Below are 16,099 nucleotides of genomic sequence, written 5' to 3' on the forward strand. Positions count from 1 at the left end.
ACTCAGGCCACATCATGATTGGCCCTTGAAACTACTCTTTTATGCTTTAGGCTTTCCAGATCCTCTCCAATCTGATAATGGTACACCTTTTTTTTTTTTTTTTTTGCAAAGGCCGCCCAATAATGGCCAATTGTCAAGTTATGTGATAGACATTCCACACTCCCTACCATCTACAGCATCTAGTTGCCAAGTGCTGGAACGGCCTCCTCTAAAATCAGCTCTACTTCCCTCATCTCCTTCTGCTCTGATCTAGTAGGATGATCTAGTCACTGAATGCCACTGTCCCCCAAGAGAGGGGCCACCTCATCTCCTCTTGGCCACCTCTTGGGTAATGATCAAGATGAAAGAGGTGATAGATTATACTTATTTTGAGAATTTAGAATTCCGCCCTGACTGTTCCTCAGTATGATGCATCTTTTTTTCCCTAATGGCTATGCCAGGCCAACCTTAGTACACCCTCTGGGTGCAGCCTAGTCAAAAGCGGGCTTAGGGAATTCAGGCTTAATTCTGATTCTGCCACGGGTATTCTCTTGTTGGATTGATGTGGTCCTAGATCATGAAGACAATGACCACTTGATTGAGTACACTACTCTCCAGGTCCCCCCAAAGTGGTCTACATATGTCAAGGTGGGGGATATAATGGGTCTTTATAAATTTTGTAAAAATGCCCTTGTCTCACACACACAAATCAGGGATGACTGGAGAAAAAATTAGGATCAATTGATGCTCTCTTTATCCTCTAGATCCAGCACTGCAGCAGGGCAAAACCATCAGATGGTCTGTCTGAGTCACACTGGGTTTGTCATCCTTGTCCATGTGCTCGAAAACAGAAAAAAATCATGCGGAGCAGCCAGTCCTGGGCTATTCTTCTGTGTCTGGTGCTGTAAATGGAAACCCCTGAATGTGGTCCCTCCCTTCACATGTGGACAGATACTGGACCGGCACAACCTTGTTGCGAACTGACTGATATGGATTCATATGCTTCTCCTGCTGTCCAAGAGTCCTTGGGTCAGCAAATCCTATTGGCTCTACCTTCAAAATCTATCCTGACTTCAAGCAGACTCACAGGACTGCTGAGTAGGTTGTGCAGGTTGTACCCTGTCAAAGGCAGTTGGGTGAAGGGGTAGGTGGAAACTGAAATCCAGCCTAAGCTCCAGAGTGGATGCCTTCTTCTAATGTCCATGAAGGCATGTGGATAACTGGTCATCTCCTTATTTCCACTTCTGTTGTCCTTGACCAAACTACCAGCACCTCTTACCTGGATTATAACAATAGCTTTTTACATGCTTCTTCTGCCTTTGCCCCCTACACTCTAATCTCCACACATCAGCCTGGTGATCCTTTAAAACCTTAAGTCAAATCATGTTATGCCTCTGTTCAAACGTCTTTTTTTTTTTTTTCTACTTCACTCGGACTGAAAGCCAAAGTCTTTATAATGGCCTACAAGGCATCACATTACCTAACCCTGTCACCTCTCTGACTTCATGTCCTATTATTCTCTCTCTCATTCACACTGCTCCAGCCATTGACTTTCTTGTTATTCCTGAAATATACCATACATTGTCTTGGCTCAAGACCTTTGCACTTGTCCCCTTTGTTTGGAACATTCTTCCCATGAGCTATCATCATGCCTTGCTTCCTCGCTCCATTCAGGTCCCTGTTCACTTTACGTGAGAAGTTTTCCATGTAAAATAGCACCCCTCTAGATCAGCTCCACAAGGTCAAAACTTTGTTTTGTTCAGTACTGTATCTCCACCATTTAAAACTGTGCCTGCCACGTAGTAAGCACTCCTAAATATTTGTTGAATAAATGACTAATGGATAACCACTGACCCAAAAGAGGTACAATTTCTTGGCAACACCACAGGCTCAAAGCAATCAGTGACCCAGTCTTGGCTCTCTCTGAGCAGATCCTCTGCTCTGTTCCCCACCAGCAGGATTCCTGTCCTTTCCATAGTCACCCTGTGGATGGACAAGTTACCAAAACAACAAAGTGATGCGTTGAATTTAGTTTTGTTTTAAGGTAGGAAGAGAACCTAAGGATGACTGTCTTAACACCAAAATTTCAACTTGAGTTTTTTGTCGTTTTTAAAAATACAGTGCAGTTTTAAGAAATGCCCAGTAAGCTTACTTCTGAAGCATGTATTATCAACTGGTTCAGTTTCAAAGTCATCCTTAAATTCCCCCAATAACCACTGTTTTATGAGTTGAATAATGTTTCCAGAGCATTTGAAACAAAGACAAAGGAGTGCTTTAATGTGTGAAACAACACAGCTGTGAACTTTATTAACACTACAATAATTCTTGTCTTTTTTTTTTTAACTTTTCAATGTAGCCGTCTACCATTTTAAAAAGAAAACCATTTTTCTGAGCTTATTTTTCCTAAGTGAGGCATATATGATTTTCTTCAACAACCCTCTCAGTTGATGGGCACCTGGGTGTGGGGTGTTACTCACTGTGGATTAGAGGGGAAAAAACTCTTTCCTAATTTCCCCTTGGCCAGAAGACTCCTCTCCCTGCAGGATTTCTCAGTCTCCTTCCTTTGAAGGTTCTTGCCCTTCAAATTCCTTTCTTCCAGACTCCTAAATGAAGAGATTGACCAATGATGCAAGTCACCATTATCACCAGAACACATTTCCTGGTACCTGCTGGTTCTGGGCCCTAGACTGGGCTCTGCAGGATCACAAAACAGGCACCTGACAGGATCTCTGTCTTCTAGGAGCTTACACTTTGGGTTGGGGTATGGATGCACACTAGAAGTGCCAGCTAGACAGGGGCAGCTGTGTATACAATTTGCATGAGCGTAGGAGTGGGCTGGAGTGGGTTGGGAGGTTTGCCAGGTGAGTTTTTCACAGACTGCAGGGGATGGCGGGTAGAAGGAAGTTGGGTTTTGAAAAAATGTGGTACCAATATCTGGAAGAAGGCAAGATAGCACATGCATTTAGCACCACTTGAGACCCGGTTCCGCCCCTATTTATTCATGCAAAAAGTACTTAAATGCCTCTGTGTCAGATATTGTGTTGGTTATACACGGGGATCACGGGAATACCAGTGATGAACAAACCCTTGGGTGGGGGTGAGTTGGGCATGTGGGAGGAATGTGGCTAAAGCACAGGACCAAGGGATAGAAAAGTATGAGGTGAAGGTAGACCGGCAGGTGGGGATCAGATCACGCAGGTCCTTGCGTTTGGTGGTTAGGTGTTTGGATTGTATCCAGAGGGCAATAACATGACATTTAATTCATTTTCCAACAGCCTTAAGAACTAGGTGTTCTTATCTCAATTTTACTCAAGGTCACCAGCGGAGAGAGATGGGGGCAGGGTCTATGAAAATTTGTCGGGTTCAGGCGCCTCGAGGGCCTCCTGGTTTGCCGGCTGACAGGGCCGCCCGCGCCGCCCGCAATGGTCGGGTGAGAGGAGCAGCTGGAGACCGCCAAACCGAAAGCTCACCCAACGCCAGGGCAGGCGCGCTCAACTGAGCATGCGCCGCTGCTCCGTACGGAAGCCGAGAAGGAGGGGGTGGGACCAAGGCTGGCGGGCGTGGGGAAAATGGCGGCGGCGGCAGCTGCTGCGAACGGGACCGGAGGCAGCACCGGGATGGAGGTGGATGCATCAGGTAACGGGCCCGGCGGGGACGGTTTCTGGAGACACTCTTTCGGGTGCAGTAAGACCTTTCTGGACTCCCGGGAGAAGTCAGGAGGACAGAACGGCCACATCTTTCCCTGGGATAACTCGCAGAGGGATGTAGGGCCCGGGTTCTGCCGTCCCCCACTCCCGTCCCCAGGGAAGAACGTGGTGCCCGGACTGTGACTCTCACCCCTTTCTCTCCACCCTTAGTAGTCCCCAGCGTGATGGCCTCCGGAGTGACTGGTAGTGTTTCCGTCGCTCTTCATCCCCTTGTCATTCTCAACATCTCAGACCACTGGATCCGCATGCGCTCCCAGGAGGGGCGGCCTATGCAGGGTGAGTGTTTGGCATAATTTTCCAACCCCCTCCCATTGGTCACCTTCCCCAAATGGTGAACTTTTCCCCGGTAACTACTCCCTTGTTTTACTGAGGCCAACTCCCTCTCCCTGAATCGCTGCTTTCCCAATACTTGGTTCCTACTGACCTCAGGCTTTCCGGGAAAGTTTTGGAATTCCTTATACAGGTAGTCCTCGACAACGAATGTCGAGTTTGAGTTAGAATTCGAGTTGGGACAAACTGCACTTAGGACTTCTGGTTTTTTCATTTCATACATCTTATCATTAGTAATATGTATTACAGTGTTGTCGCTCATAATTTGCTGATGTTATTCTCAGATGTTCACTCATAGATGTTCAATGTTGTGATTTATAAAGCTAAAACCAAAATCAGACCCGTTGCCGTCGAGTCGGTTCTGACTCATAGGAACTCTATAGGACAGAGTAAAACTGCCCCATAGAGTTTCCAAGGAGCGCCTGGTGGAGTGAAACTGCCGAAGTTTTGGCTAGCAGTTGTAGCACTTAATTACTATGCTATCAGTGTTTCCTTTATAAAGGTACTGATGATAAAAGGCAATAATAATGAAAACAAAAACGACGTATTCAACTTACGTGGAAAATCACTTACTACAGAGTCATCAGAACAGAACCCATCGTAAGTCAGGGACTACCTGTACTCACTTAATGTGTGTCTTCTCCCCAGTGATTGGGGCTCTGATCGGGAAGCAGGAGGGCCGAAATATTGAGGTGATGAACTCCTTTGAACTGCTGTCTCACACCGTGGAAGAGAAGATTATCATTGACAAGGAATATTATTACACCAAGGAGGAGCAGTGTGAGAGCGGAATAGAAGTGGGGGAGAGGCATGGGAGTAAAAGCAAAGGGTGGTGGGGAGGGGGGGCGGGGAGAAATAGATAGGATTGGGAAGAAATAAACAGGAGAATGGGATGAGAACAGGGAAAGTAAGATGAGAGTAGCTGAAAAGATCTCAGAAAAAGAACACATTCAGGTCCAGACCCTCCCCCACAAAAAAGTAAAGGATGAGAGAAGACAGGATAAAACCAAAAACCAAACCCAGTGCCGACTCGATTCCGACTCATAGCGACCCTATAGATAGAGGGAGTAATTATTCTAAAACAAGCCAGGATTTGAGGGAGATGGGGAACAGATGATGAAAGTACACCAGGAGCTTCAAAGTGAGGAAGGATGGTTTAAAGGAATACTATGTGCTTTGGCCCCTTCCTCTCCAGTTAAACAGGTATTCAAGGAGCTGGAGTTTCTCGGCTGGTATACCACAGGGGGGCCGCCTGACCCCTCCGACATCCACGTCCATAAGCAGGTATACATGCTCACACATGTGCATGCTGGGGCAGAGGCTAGAGGATGAGGGGAAGAGGAGAGAGAAGGCATTGACTTTCTTGTCCTTCTTCCTCCTGTTCTAGGTGTGTGAGATAATCGAGAGTCCCCTCTTTCTTAAGTTGAACCCTATGACCAAGCACACAGATGTGAGTAATACTGACCCCATGCCGTTTTAACCATGCCTCTCTGTTACTGTTTCTTCTAGCCTTTCTCTGTTCTCTTTTACTGGATGACATTACTTCTGTGTTGGGGAATGCCAGAGTTGAACCTCTGTTCTGCAGCTCTGTGACTTTGTCTAATCATTTTACACCTAAGCTGCATTTTCCTCATACGTAAAAGGGATGGTCTCTACTTCACTGGGTTCTTGGGGGTATTAAATGAGAAGATGTGTGAAACAGCCCTGTCCAGTTCTTGGCACATTTGATGTTAGAACTGTTCTCCATCTCTTCTTTACAGCTTCCTGTCAGCGTTTTTGAATCTGTCATTGATATAATCAATGGAGAGGTAATACCCTACCCTTCAACCCTCAGATCCTGCTCTTGGCCTGTTTCCTGCTTTTGACCCTCTGTGGGGTACTCTGCTCTGTAGGCCACAATGCTGTTTGCCGAGCTGACCTACACCCTGGCCACAGAGGAAGCTGAACGCATCGGTGTAGACCACGTGGCCAGAATGACAGCCACAGGCAGCGGAGAGAACTCCACTGGTAACGGAGACTGGCGGAGCTTCCTTGCAAGCAGGGGTAGAAGGGAGGCCACGTGTCTTCTCCCCCTTCACCTGTCCCTGTCCCTGCAGTGGCAGAACACCTGATAGCACAGCACAGCGCCATCAAGATGCTGCACAGCCGTGTCAAGCTCATCTTGGAGTACGTCAAGGCCTCTGAAGCAGGTGGGACAAGTGCCTCCCTGGCACTCGTACCATCTTTCCTCTACTTCCTGAGGTACCAACAGCCTCCATACTAATGCAGTCTGCTTTTGTGCCTTTAGGAGAGGTCCCCTTTAACCATGAGATCCTGAGAGAGGCCTATGCTCTCTGCCACTGCCTCCCTGTACTCAGCACAGATAAGTTCAAGACAGACTTTTATGACGTGAGTGTGAAGCCCAGGATGGGGAGGTGGGGCTCAAGCTGTTTTTGCATGCAGGACATGGGATTCGGGTGTTCCCTGAGCATACGGTAAAGGATCCCCTGGGGAACTGGTTCTTTCTGTTCCCTCCCAGCAATGCAATGACGTGGGGCTCATGGCCTACCTTGGCACCATCACCAAAACATGTAACACCATGAACCAGTTTGTGAACAAGTTCAATGTCCTCTACGATCGACAAGGCATCGGCAGGCGAATGCGGGGGCTCTTCTTCTGATGAGCCAGTACTTGAAGGATGCTGCACAGGGGTCAGGCAACTGTCCCAAAGGGGAGGGGAGCTACACTCCCTTTCAAGAAACCTCTGTGTCATTAATAAAAAGGGAGCAGCCCCTCAGCACCCATTCCAGTGGCTGTGTCCTCTCTGTTAGGCACCACACAGGTTTCTCAGCTTAGATCTTAAACAAGGCTCTTCATTCCAGCCTTGCTTACAGAGGCACAAATCCCTTTTAATCATCAGCTCTTGACAACCTTCAGTGACGGGAGTTCACTGCCACTTGAAGTGACCCATGCTCGGTCAGATGGACATTTATATCGAGCCAAAGACTGCCTGCTTCCACCTAAGCGATATTCTTTTAAGTCACCCTATGACATCAACGTACATAGGCCAACCCTATAAATGTGATAAAGGACTAATTTTCCAAGCTAAATTAATTTCTTTAATCCACTGTTTTTTACAGAAGGGGGGCAGATATGTTATTAAGCACATTTTAACTCTTATTAGGGACAACTCAGCCTGGGTCCTTGTGGACATTGTGAAGTGCAAAGAGGGGGTTTCTCAATTATTGCTGACATATTGAATGCTTTCTGTACTGATACATGTGCTTACCCATATGAGCTCACTCTGAGGCTGAAGTATTACTACCCATAATTTGGAGGTAAGGAAGTGTTCTGAAAGACTGGCGCAGTGGTTAACAGCTTGGCTGCTAACCAAAAGGTTGGCAGTTCAAATACACCAGCTGTTCCTTGGAAACCCTATAGGACAGTTCTACCATATTCTGTAGGGTTGCTATGAGTTGGAATTGACTGGTACCAGGCATCACATTTCCACGTGCCACCTTCTAGTCCCCTTAATCTCAGCACCCCCTAAAAAGGGCCTGGAGTAGGAGCTGGAGACTGGGAATAAAAACATGTCTGATGGAACTATTAAAGAGATGGAAAAAACTATTAAAGAGATGGAAAAGGGGAAAGGTTGCCTTTGTGTTTCAGGCTGGCTCTGTTCCCTAGAGCCTGGTAAGAGTGATTGGCACATAGAAGAAGGCTCAGTGAGTGAGAGCGGAGTTAAAACAGGCGGGAGAGCTCAAAAAGTGGAGTGATCCAGCCCGCATGTCATCTTTGTATAGCAGGGACTTCCTGGCTGCATCCTCAGTGTCTCCGTCAGTGCCTGGCATGCAGGATAGGTACTTAGTAGTTTTACTGAATGAGTGGAAAAGCAGCAGCATAAGATACATGGTATGAATCCAGAAGGCCCACAAAACCTTGTTTTAACAGAAGGTGGGCCCAAGTTAGGAGGTGGTGATCTGTAAACAATTTTTATTAGCAAAAGGAGTAAAACCAACCAAGTACAGCACTGGAGAAAGGGGCTACTTCTCCTTTCCCCTCAAGGGCATCATTCAGCCTTTTAGAGGAGGAGGCTAGCATGGTATGCACAGTAGACCCCAATGTCTCAAGAAGGTTGGAATCACACGAAAGTGATCCGTGTCCGGGCAGTGTTGACCTGCCAGACGTTTAACTCCTCATACTCATCTAGCGCCGCCTGGAATTGTGCAGGTGTGAAGCCTCGGGATATGCAGCGCTGCTCTGCCTCAGAAAACCGGATGCTTCTGCCATCTGAGGCCAACTCACGGATAGTGGCAAAGATCACATCTGTTGGTCTCTGGGTCCTAAAGGAAAACAAGGTGGGTGTTTAAGGTTGGATATAGATAAGAACACCCAACATCAACAGTGGTCAGTGTTAGAATTCTGAGGCCAGCCTCATACACATGTGGATACAGAAGCCTCAGTGATAAGCCTGTTCAAGAAAGGCAAGCTGACTTGATTTCATCCTTCACTGGACTGCTCACCTAGTTGTTTGCCCCTTGTCGCCTAGAAGCGAGTCCTTTGACATCTCCATTAGCCTTATGGCTTCATTCACATCTTCCTTCTCCACAGTGTCTACCATTCGCAGTCGTGCCTAAGAGGAAGGTAGGGTAGAGATGGGAACAAGAGGAGGGTAATGGAGCAAAGTCAGGGAACACCCTTGTTCCAGCCTTAAGAAAATGTGGGCAACCCAAGTCGCTTACTCACGAGAGTAGAGACTCCCCTCCCCGTACCACCCCCAAACATCTGCAGTGTTGGGCCGGCACTGTCAGACCGAGACAAGTGCAATGCCCAGGGCAGCGTCCAGCAATTGCCCAAGTCTCCGCCTCTCAACACTGGCCAGTCCCGGTGTTCAGCTGTCCTGTGAGGGAGACCAGACCCTTCTGAACTCCACTGGGCTCCCCACCATGACAGATGGAGCTTGGGGAGCTTTGCCAAGAAGGCGGCTGGCGGAGAGGTTGTGTCCCAGGGGCTCGGGAAGTGCTAGCTCAGCAGTAGGTCAGGTAATCACACTACCTGCACGAACAGCACTTTGGAGCCCCCAGGACTAAGGTCCAAGATGGGAGGATGCCAATGAAGATTTACAGTAGCGGATCTGGGACGGGGAGTGACATGAGCCCCAGCCACACCCTCTGTAGGCCCAGAGAAGCAGGGAGGCTGCCTTTCCCTCTGTGGACGCCGTGCATGCCCTACCGGAGCAGCAAGTACCCACAGTGCGGTAGCACGGAGAGGACCACTATCTGCACTGTCAGCACTTTAGCCCCGGCAGGGCCTGAGTGGGAGGGAGGAGGCAAGTGGGAGAGAACAGGGTTAAGGTGGGTTGCCAATGTGAAGACCACTCTCCAGCAAAGGGACCTGACACTCACCAGAGCTGTAGAAAGCCGCAGAATAGCCAGCAGGGTCCGGGCCGAAGTATAGGTGGCATCCTTACTAGCCCAAGCCTCTCGCCTCATCTCCACATATGCGGCTGTGATATAGTCAGCCAGAGACTCCGGCACTGTGGGCTGCTTCTCCCGACACATAGCTACGTAACGTCTGTGGGAAGAGAGATCATGGGAAAGCAAAAAAGGGAGACGGAGTGGAGTAAACACGTGGATTTGTTTTTTCTGCATGAGGGGTCCCCATTTAAGAAAACTCTTGACGGGGCAAATAAGTGAATGATTGTTCACTTGACTTGAATATTACTGATGGATTTCTTCAAACAGTATAACCTGCTGCCATCGAGTTAATTCCAACTCACAGTGACCCTATAGAAGAGTGTAACTGCCCCACAGGGTTTCCAAGGCTGTAATCTTTACAGAAGGAGATCATCACATCTTTTTCCTGTGGAGTAGTTAGCGGGTTTGAACTGCCGAGCTTTTGGTTAGCAGCCAAGCTCTCTTAACCACCGTACCACCTGGGCTCCTTTCAAACAGTATAAAACCAAAAAACCCACCGCCATCGAGTCGATTCCAACTCATAGCGATCCTATAGGGCAGAGTAGAACTGCCCCACAGGGTTTCCGAGGAGCGCCTGGTGGATGTGAACTGCCAACCTTTTGGTTACCTGCTGTAGCTCTTAACCACTGTGCCACCAGGGCTTCCAAACAGTACAAGCCCCGGGAAATTTCAAATTATCTTCAACTTCTCAGGAAAATGGCCTTTGTATGAACAAGACAAATCTACCTATCGCACGTGCCTCTGGACATATGACATGGCTGAGCGAAAACATAATTCTTTTACTCGGAGAATATTAGATATTGGATTAAGTAGAAGGAAAAACTCAAGTTCACTGGCGGCCCTCATACCATCAAGCAAAAAGTGAGGTAAAATACCCACAAAGCAGAATCCAGCTTTGTCTAAAAACTGTACCTGCTTCACCCGAGACAGGGCAGTGGTGGTGTTAAAGGCAGAATTCTGACACCCCTTTTTCATTTGAAGGATCAGACACAGTATGACCAGACTCAGGAGTGGACCTAGAGACCAATCCAGTGTTTCCTCATTGTTATCTAAGACATGTTAGAATGGGGGGCAGAGTTTGAAGTACACATTTAGACAGAAAGCTTTTCAGGAGACACACATACACACACTCCAGTAACCTGAATGAAATACACCAGTCCTTACCCATGTCTCCTACCTCATAAGCTTCATATCCAAAGGTTCAAACTGTGCTGGGGGCTGCCGGCTGTGCTGGTGCACATAGGTGATGTGTTGGGCCAACCTGGGAAGGGTAGAGAGAAGTAATAACTCTCTCTGGCACTACGTACCCTGTACCCTAACTCTTAAATATTCCTCCAGTGTGGCAAGGACGTTTCCAGAAAAACCTCAATAATAAGCATTTCAGCCATGACCCACCATTTCTTAAGAACTAATGACTGGCCTCCTGCTGTAAGAGGGGAAGACTGGAGTTTCCATGAGCAGAGACTTTGAAAGGTTTTCTGATTTCACTTCCCTCCCTACAGAGTACTACTAAGGGATGTTCAGCTTCATTCACCGTAGATCATTGTCTCGGTCAGGCCGGTCCTGGATTAGCCAGAGGAGGTCAAATCGGGAGAGGAGTGCAGCAGGAAGCTGTATGTTTTGCTCCAAGCTACGGCGAGGGTTATAGCGCCCATAGGCAGGATTGGCGGCAGCTAAGATGGAACAGCGTGCGTTGAGAGTGGTGAGAATGCCCGCCTTGGCAATGGATATCGTTTGCTGCTCCATAACCTCATGGATGGCTGTGCGGTCAGCCTCGGCCATCTTGTCAAACTCATCGATGCAGCACACACCCTGGTCAGCCAGCACGAGGGCCCCGCCTTCCAAGGTCAGTTCTCCAGTGACAGAGTCTCTCAGCACAGCTGCTGTAAGCCCTACTCCAGAGGAGCCCCGACCTGTTGTGTACTGGCCTGAATGGCAGGGTCAGGAAGAGGAAACAAGCAGGCATGTTTAGCCAAAGGGAAAAGCAAGGAAGGGAATAAAGAACAGGGCAAAGGACCTAAAAGGTCTGCACTGGAACTGCTCTATCTGCCCAACGCACAACTACCCGAGGCAGCTGGAGACCTTTGGGAGTTCCCGCACTGGCAACATCTCCTCTCCCCTGCCACTAAACCTCCTCAGGACCTGCTATTCCCACCCACTCCTGCCTCCCAATCCCCCAAGGAATGAACAGAAATGTGGTTCTATGTGTGCCTCTCCCTGGGTCAGATTACTCACTGCGGGGTGCCAGGCGATCAATATAAGACAGGAGCTGAGACTTGGCCACACCAGGATCCCCCATCAGGCAGATGTTGATGTTGCCTGGAGGGATGGAAGGAAGACCCCAAGTGACTATTTTCCCAAAGCAAGTTGTCCAACAACAGAAATACACTTTTGAAGTCTACCATACCCCCATGCCCAATATAATTTCTTCCAAGCCCTCCCTGTGCCCATGAACCAAGATGCCAATTCCCTTATTCTGCGGCCTCTCATTCTTTTTCTCCCAAATGGCTTCATTCACCTCAAACCTCTCTCCCACTCATTTTTACCTCTGATCTTCATGCCTCGAGGGGACTGGTCTACACCTCCCACCAGCAGGAGCAAAAGTGCCTTCTTCACATCTTCATGTCCATATATCTCTGGGGCAATGGAAGCTGCCAACTTTTCATAGAAGTCCTCTTCTATAAGAGAGTTAAAATTACTCACCAGAGAAAAAAAAGGAGCTCAGGAAAAAACCCAAATTCTAATTTTCCCCCTGCCCCTCACCTGCAATCTGCCTCAGCTCCTCCCTGCTTAGCTCTCCAGCCCCGGCCTCATCATCCTCACTCTTATTCATCTTCACAACCCGATGGGCTTCCAGGTAAGTCTCTGAGAGTAAGCCCTATGGCAAGAAAATGCTGGGTATGGATGAAACCCCTTTACCTGTCCCACTCACCTGATCCCCTAATGATTTCCAACAAAGCCCTTTATATATTTTGTTTGGTATTTTGCTGTTAGTAATTTTCCTCGGGGCTAGAGGTGAAGACAATGAGTGAGAGGAAGAGAAAAAGAAATATTTCCTCATTTGAAACACCCTTTCTTACCTGTACCACCTGTCGGAACCCAGTACGCAGGATTGGCAGAAATATACCAGTGACACTGATGTGGTCTCCAGGCTGGGCAATCCTTGTGTTCTCTCCTTCAACCAACACTGTGATGCTTCGGGGGATATTTCCCACAGGAACTTGGTCACTCTAAGGGAGAGAAGAGCATATAAAAAGAAAAGAATGTAAGCCCACGGGATCAAACCTCACCTCCCTAGACATCCCATTCTTCTGCTTCTCAGCCTAGCCAGCTCCAGACAAGCCCCTAGGAGGAGCAAAAGAGACCCCCTTTACCTTTTCCTCACTCAATCAGAAAGTTTCAGCTGAGGTTAAATTTCTTTTCTGCTCTAGGTGACTTCTCTTGCCTCAGCTCTTTCTGCTTTCATTCTTTCTCCCACTCCGCAAGTAACCCCAGGGTTTGAGCAGACTCCCTTTTCACCCACCCAGGGCACATACACCAAACTCACATGCTCCTGCATCTTCATCTCTTGGAATTTGATGAATTTGGAGCCACGTGTCTGCAGATACAGCCGCCCTCCGGAGCGGTTGGTTTGGCACTCTTGGCTTGGGCACATGATCAGAGGCATGAAAGTTGGAGACTGAATCTAGGGTGTGAGAAAAGAAACAATAAAAACAATCAAACATAAAAACCCCTTTACCGTCAGTCACCTGACTCATCATGGAACTGTCTAGAACATTTTTAACCCTTCTGGATCAACAGCGACAGATACCAATATAACCAAACAAATGGCAAAACCACTACATATCCCAATAAGAATGGAAACTAAGCACACAAGTGTGTCGTAATAAATAAAAAATAACAAACATCAGTGAACAAATATAGTTCTTACAAAAACCATTAACAGAGTTAACCGCCTTCGTGTTCCACGCTCCATGCTTACCGGCTGGTAGGTCTCTGCCCCGCACTGATCACAAGTGTAGGTGGCCACCACCATCCTGGGTTTGACTTCAGAGACACGAGTAACGATCCCACGCACAGTTACCAACTTCCCCACCGAGTCAGCCCGTACTTCCCGGATCACACGAGGCTTGCTGCTGCTTGGGCCCTGGAAGTACAACTCACTAAAAGGAGAAAATGGTTATTAGCAGGGTTCTACTAAACAAATTGCCACATTCTTCCCCAGAGGCCACTCACAATCTGCGCATGAGTTCAGGAGGATACTGGTTCTGGGGGCTGCGGGCAGCTGCAGGGTCCCGGCCCCGCTGTTCCATCATCAGCCGATGCTCAATGTAAACATCCAAGACATCTTTATTTACCACCTACAGTAGGACCGACAAAAACAAGGAAAATGAGCAGCAGGACAGAGAAGGAAGGCAGCATAAAGGGCCCCAAACAGAAGTCACCGCCATCACTTTCCTGCCAGTTCAAAAACACCTGAGAAGCTTCTCAGCAAAGACCTAAGTCTACTGGCCTGCCTTTTCCTCCAACCACTCACCTCCCTCTCCTTGTACTGAGGCAGCAGCTCTTGTACGGCATCAGCAAAAAGCCTCGCATAACGCTTAGCGTTCTCACAAATCGAGTCCACCAACTCAGGGTCATCCTCCGCTATATCATCCAGGTCCACATACAGTGCCACTTGTTCCCGATGAGCCAGCTGAACCTGGGGTGGGGAAGAGACAGCAACACTTCAGAGCCAAGTTCACCTTGTTCACCAATGTTCACACATGAAAAGCCATCACTGTGAGCTCAGCAGTCTCGGGGCATGTACAGGGAGAAAGAACAATGTGAGACAGCAATACTCACTCCTCTGCCCCCAAAGACAACCTCCCACCTCCTAAGACATTTTAGTATTATTTTATTATTATTAGTATTATTACGAGTGTACTTTTACACTCATCGTGCATTAGGTGCCATGCTAAACGTGTCATTTACAGACAGATTTACTTGCTGAAACAAGCCAGGCCACCTTTTAGAGCCCCTTAAGCAACTACCCCATTCCCTCCATCTAATCTTAAAACTTACCAACTGGTTCCCATACTTAAACAGCTTCTTGCCAGATTCCTCGTCGTGGTAAAACTCTTGTAGGAACTTCTTAGCCTTTTCTACAAAATAAATGTAAAATCGTGAGAAAAACCCCTTCTTTCAGATACCTAACTAAAAATCCCTTTGATGGAAATCTAAGAAACCCGCTTTCATTTAAAACAATCTGTGCGCTAATTAGGCAAGTACCTAAATAACTACAAAACTCCCCAAACCGGGCAAAACTCCTTTTCACAAGTCTGTTTTTAACCAAAAAAGACTAAGTGGTCCTGGCAGCTAAGAGTATTACCCGACACCCTCCTCGCAGGGAAATTCCAGTCTCTGCCGTAATTAAAACTCCCAGTACCTTTCCCCAGTGGCCTCCCACACTCGCAACACAGGCCTGTCGGTGCTCAGCTTTTCTTCCACCCATATGATCTCCTTTCTTCTCTCGGTCTCATAAATTGCTGTTCTCCTCGGGATCTCTTGCCACTAGGCCCGTCTCCCAGCCCACTCCCTCTCCCCGCCACTGCTTCCGCTCTTAGTAAACAAAGAAGCACATGGGCCCCGAATCCAGCCGCCTCACAGCCCGGGATTCCTCCGCCCGAGGCGGGAGCCCGTCGGCGATTGGCCAGCACGCCAAGGGCCACGCCGTTCCACACTACTGCCTCTTCTCTCTGCCTCCCGCGAAATTCCCCAATTCCAGGCACGCCCCACCCCAGGTCGCTCCCTCCGAGGCTACCGCGCGGAAGAACACTGTTTACACACGACGCTCCCTCCAGCCAGTCGCGCAACTTCCGCCCTGTCTTCATTTCCGCTGCGAGGTTGGCCCACGACAGCCAATCCGGGCGCGCAGCGGCTCTGGCCTTCCCGCCCCTGGGGCTTCGGCGCGCCTCCCGTAGGACGCGGGAATTCGAGAGTGCCCAAAGCGGGGCGGGAAGCGAACCGGGGGTCCCCATCCCTAAGGCCGAAAAGCCCCTCAAACAGGGTCACCTGAGGTCTCGGTCTCGTCTGGGCGTGACCTTCCCTGTGGAGCCTCCAGCCGGGCTCTCCGCCCCTTACCCCCACCAGGACCCCGAGCTTTCCTGGACAGGGTTATCTGTCTTCCTTCGACCCCGGTGCTCCTGTGCGCCTCCCAGACCGTCTGCCTCAGCCTCGCCGTCTCCCGACCGTACCCCTGGCCTCACACGCCCCAGAGCCCGCCGACCCCGGCCCTCCACGTTCCCAGCCTACATCACCAGCTGTTGGCCTGGAGGCTTCCCGTGCAGAACGCCCCTCCCGGGCTTGCAGACCCTTACCTTTCTCGAGCGCGTAGTCCTTAAGTGCCATCCCTGCCAAGGGGCGCGCGGCAGCAGTTGGCGGGCCGAGGAGACTCGCGCCGCGAATAGCAAAGAACGTCCGCGCGGCTGACTGCGCTCGAGCAACTGAAATTGGCGCGAAACGTAGCCCCCCACGTGAGCGGCGCCACTCCGTGCGGGCCAATTGGAAAGGAAGGCCTGTCGCCCTTCCCACTCGCGGCAGGCCCCAGCCGCCCCCCGCTTGGGCCAATCACCGGCCTAGCCTGGG

At 49.2% G+C, this 16,099-nt stretch overlaps 2 protein-coding genes across 4 annotated transcripts; one reads left to right on the forward strand and one right to left on the reverse strand.

Annotated features, from left to right (window-relative positions):
- Window positions 1-3,531: 3,531 nt before the first annotated feature.
- Window positions 3,532-6,799, forward strand: COPS6 (COP9 signalosome subunit 6). The gene is made up of 10 exons (XM_049903598.1): window positions 3,532-3,615; window positions 3,837-3,962; window positions 4,665-4,796; window positions 5,212-5,300; window positions 5,404-5,466; window positions 5,777-5,824; window positions 5,909-6,023; window positions 6,113-6,205; window positions 6,304-6,404; window positions 6,535-6,799. Exons 1-10 carry the CDS (start codon window positions 3,549-3,551, stop codon window positions 6,673-6,675), a joined length of 975 nt encoding a protein of 324 aa, XP_049759555.1. The 5' UTR covers window positions 3,532-3,548; the 3' UTR covers window positions 6,676-6,799.
- Window positions 6,800-7,903: 1,104 nt separating this feature from the next.
- On the reverse strand, window positions 7,904-16,020 carry MCM7 (minichromosome maintenance complex component 7). 3 transcript variants are annotated; one of them, XM_049903590.1, is made up of 15 exons: window positions 15,276-15,347; window positions 14,537-14,616; window positions 14,010-14,174; window positions 13,709-13,833; window positions 13,455-13,635; window positions 13,020-13,157; window positions 12,553-12,702; window positions 12,236-12,350; window positions 12,019-12,150; window positions 11,708-11,791; window positions 11,007-11,400; window positions 10,650-10,733; window positions 9,401-9,569; window positions 8,519-8,628; window positions 7,904-8,338 (listed from the first exon to the last, which is right to left on the reverse strand). In XM_049903590.1, exons 1-15 carry the CDS (start codon window positions 15,343-15,345, stop codon window positions 8,137-8,139), a joined length of 2,199 nt encoding a protein of 732 aa, XP_049759547.1. In that variant the 5' UTR covers window positions 15,346-15,347; the 3' UTR covers window positions 7,904-8,136. The 3 variants fall into 3 exon arrangements, with proteins under 3 accessions (XP_049759547.1, XP_049759550.1, XP_049759548.1); XM_049903593.1 differs by lacking the exon at window positions 15,276-15,347 and adding an exon at window positions 14,901-14,914; XM_049903591.1 differs by lacking the exon at window positions 15,276-15,347 and adding an exon at window positions 15,832-16,020 and having other exon boundaries at window positions 7,907-8,338.
- Between the last annotated feature and the right edge of the window lie 79 nt (window positions 16,021-16,099).

The sequence above is a fragment of the Elephas maximus genome, chromosome 12 (assembly GCF_024166365.1).
Source record: "Elephas maximus indicus isolate mEleMax1 chromosome 12, mEleMax1 primary haplotype, whole genome shotgun sequence".
Classification (NCBI taxonomy): domain Eukaryota; kingdom Metazoa; phylum Chordata; class Mammalia; order Proboscidea; family Elephantidae; genus Elephas; species Elephas maximus.

Excerpts from the sequence above, each read along its gene's own strand:
- MCM7 (XM_049903590.1), bottom strand. The coding sequence starts at position 15,345 with ATGAAGACAGGGCGGAAGTTGCGCGACTGGCTGGAGGGAGCGTCGTGT. Across the intron at positions 13,636-13,708 it reads CCTGAACTCATGCGCAGATT|TGAGTTGTACTTCCAGGGCC; the intron begins GTGAGTGGCCTC and ends TTCTCCTTTTAG. Across the intron at positions 13,158-13,454 it reads GGGCAGAGACCTACCAGCCG|ATTCAGTCTCCAACTTTCAT; the intron begins GTAAGCATGGAG and ends CTCACACCCTAG.
- COPS6 (XM_049903598.1), top strand. The coding sequence starts at position 3,549 with ATGGCGGCGGCGGCAGCTGCTGCGAACGGGACCGGAGGCAGCACCGGG. Across the intron at positions 5,825-5,908 it reads TTGATATAATCAATGGAGAG|GCCACAATGCTGTTTGCCGA; the intron begins GTAATACCCTAC and ends TCTGCTCTGTAG. Across the intron at positions 6,024-6,112 it reads CAGCGGAGAGAACTCCACTG|TGGCAGAACACCTGATAGCA; the intron begins GTAACGGAGACT and ends CTGTCCCTGCAG.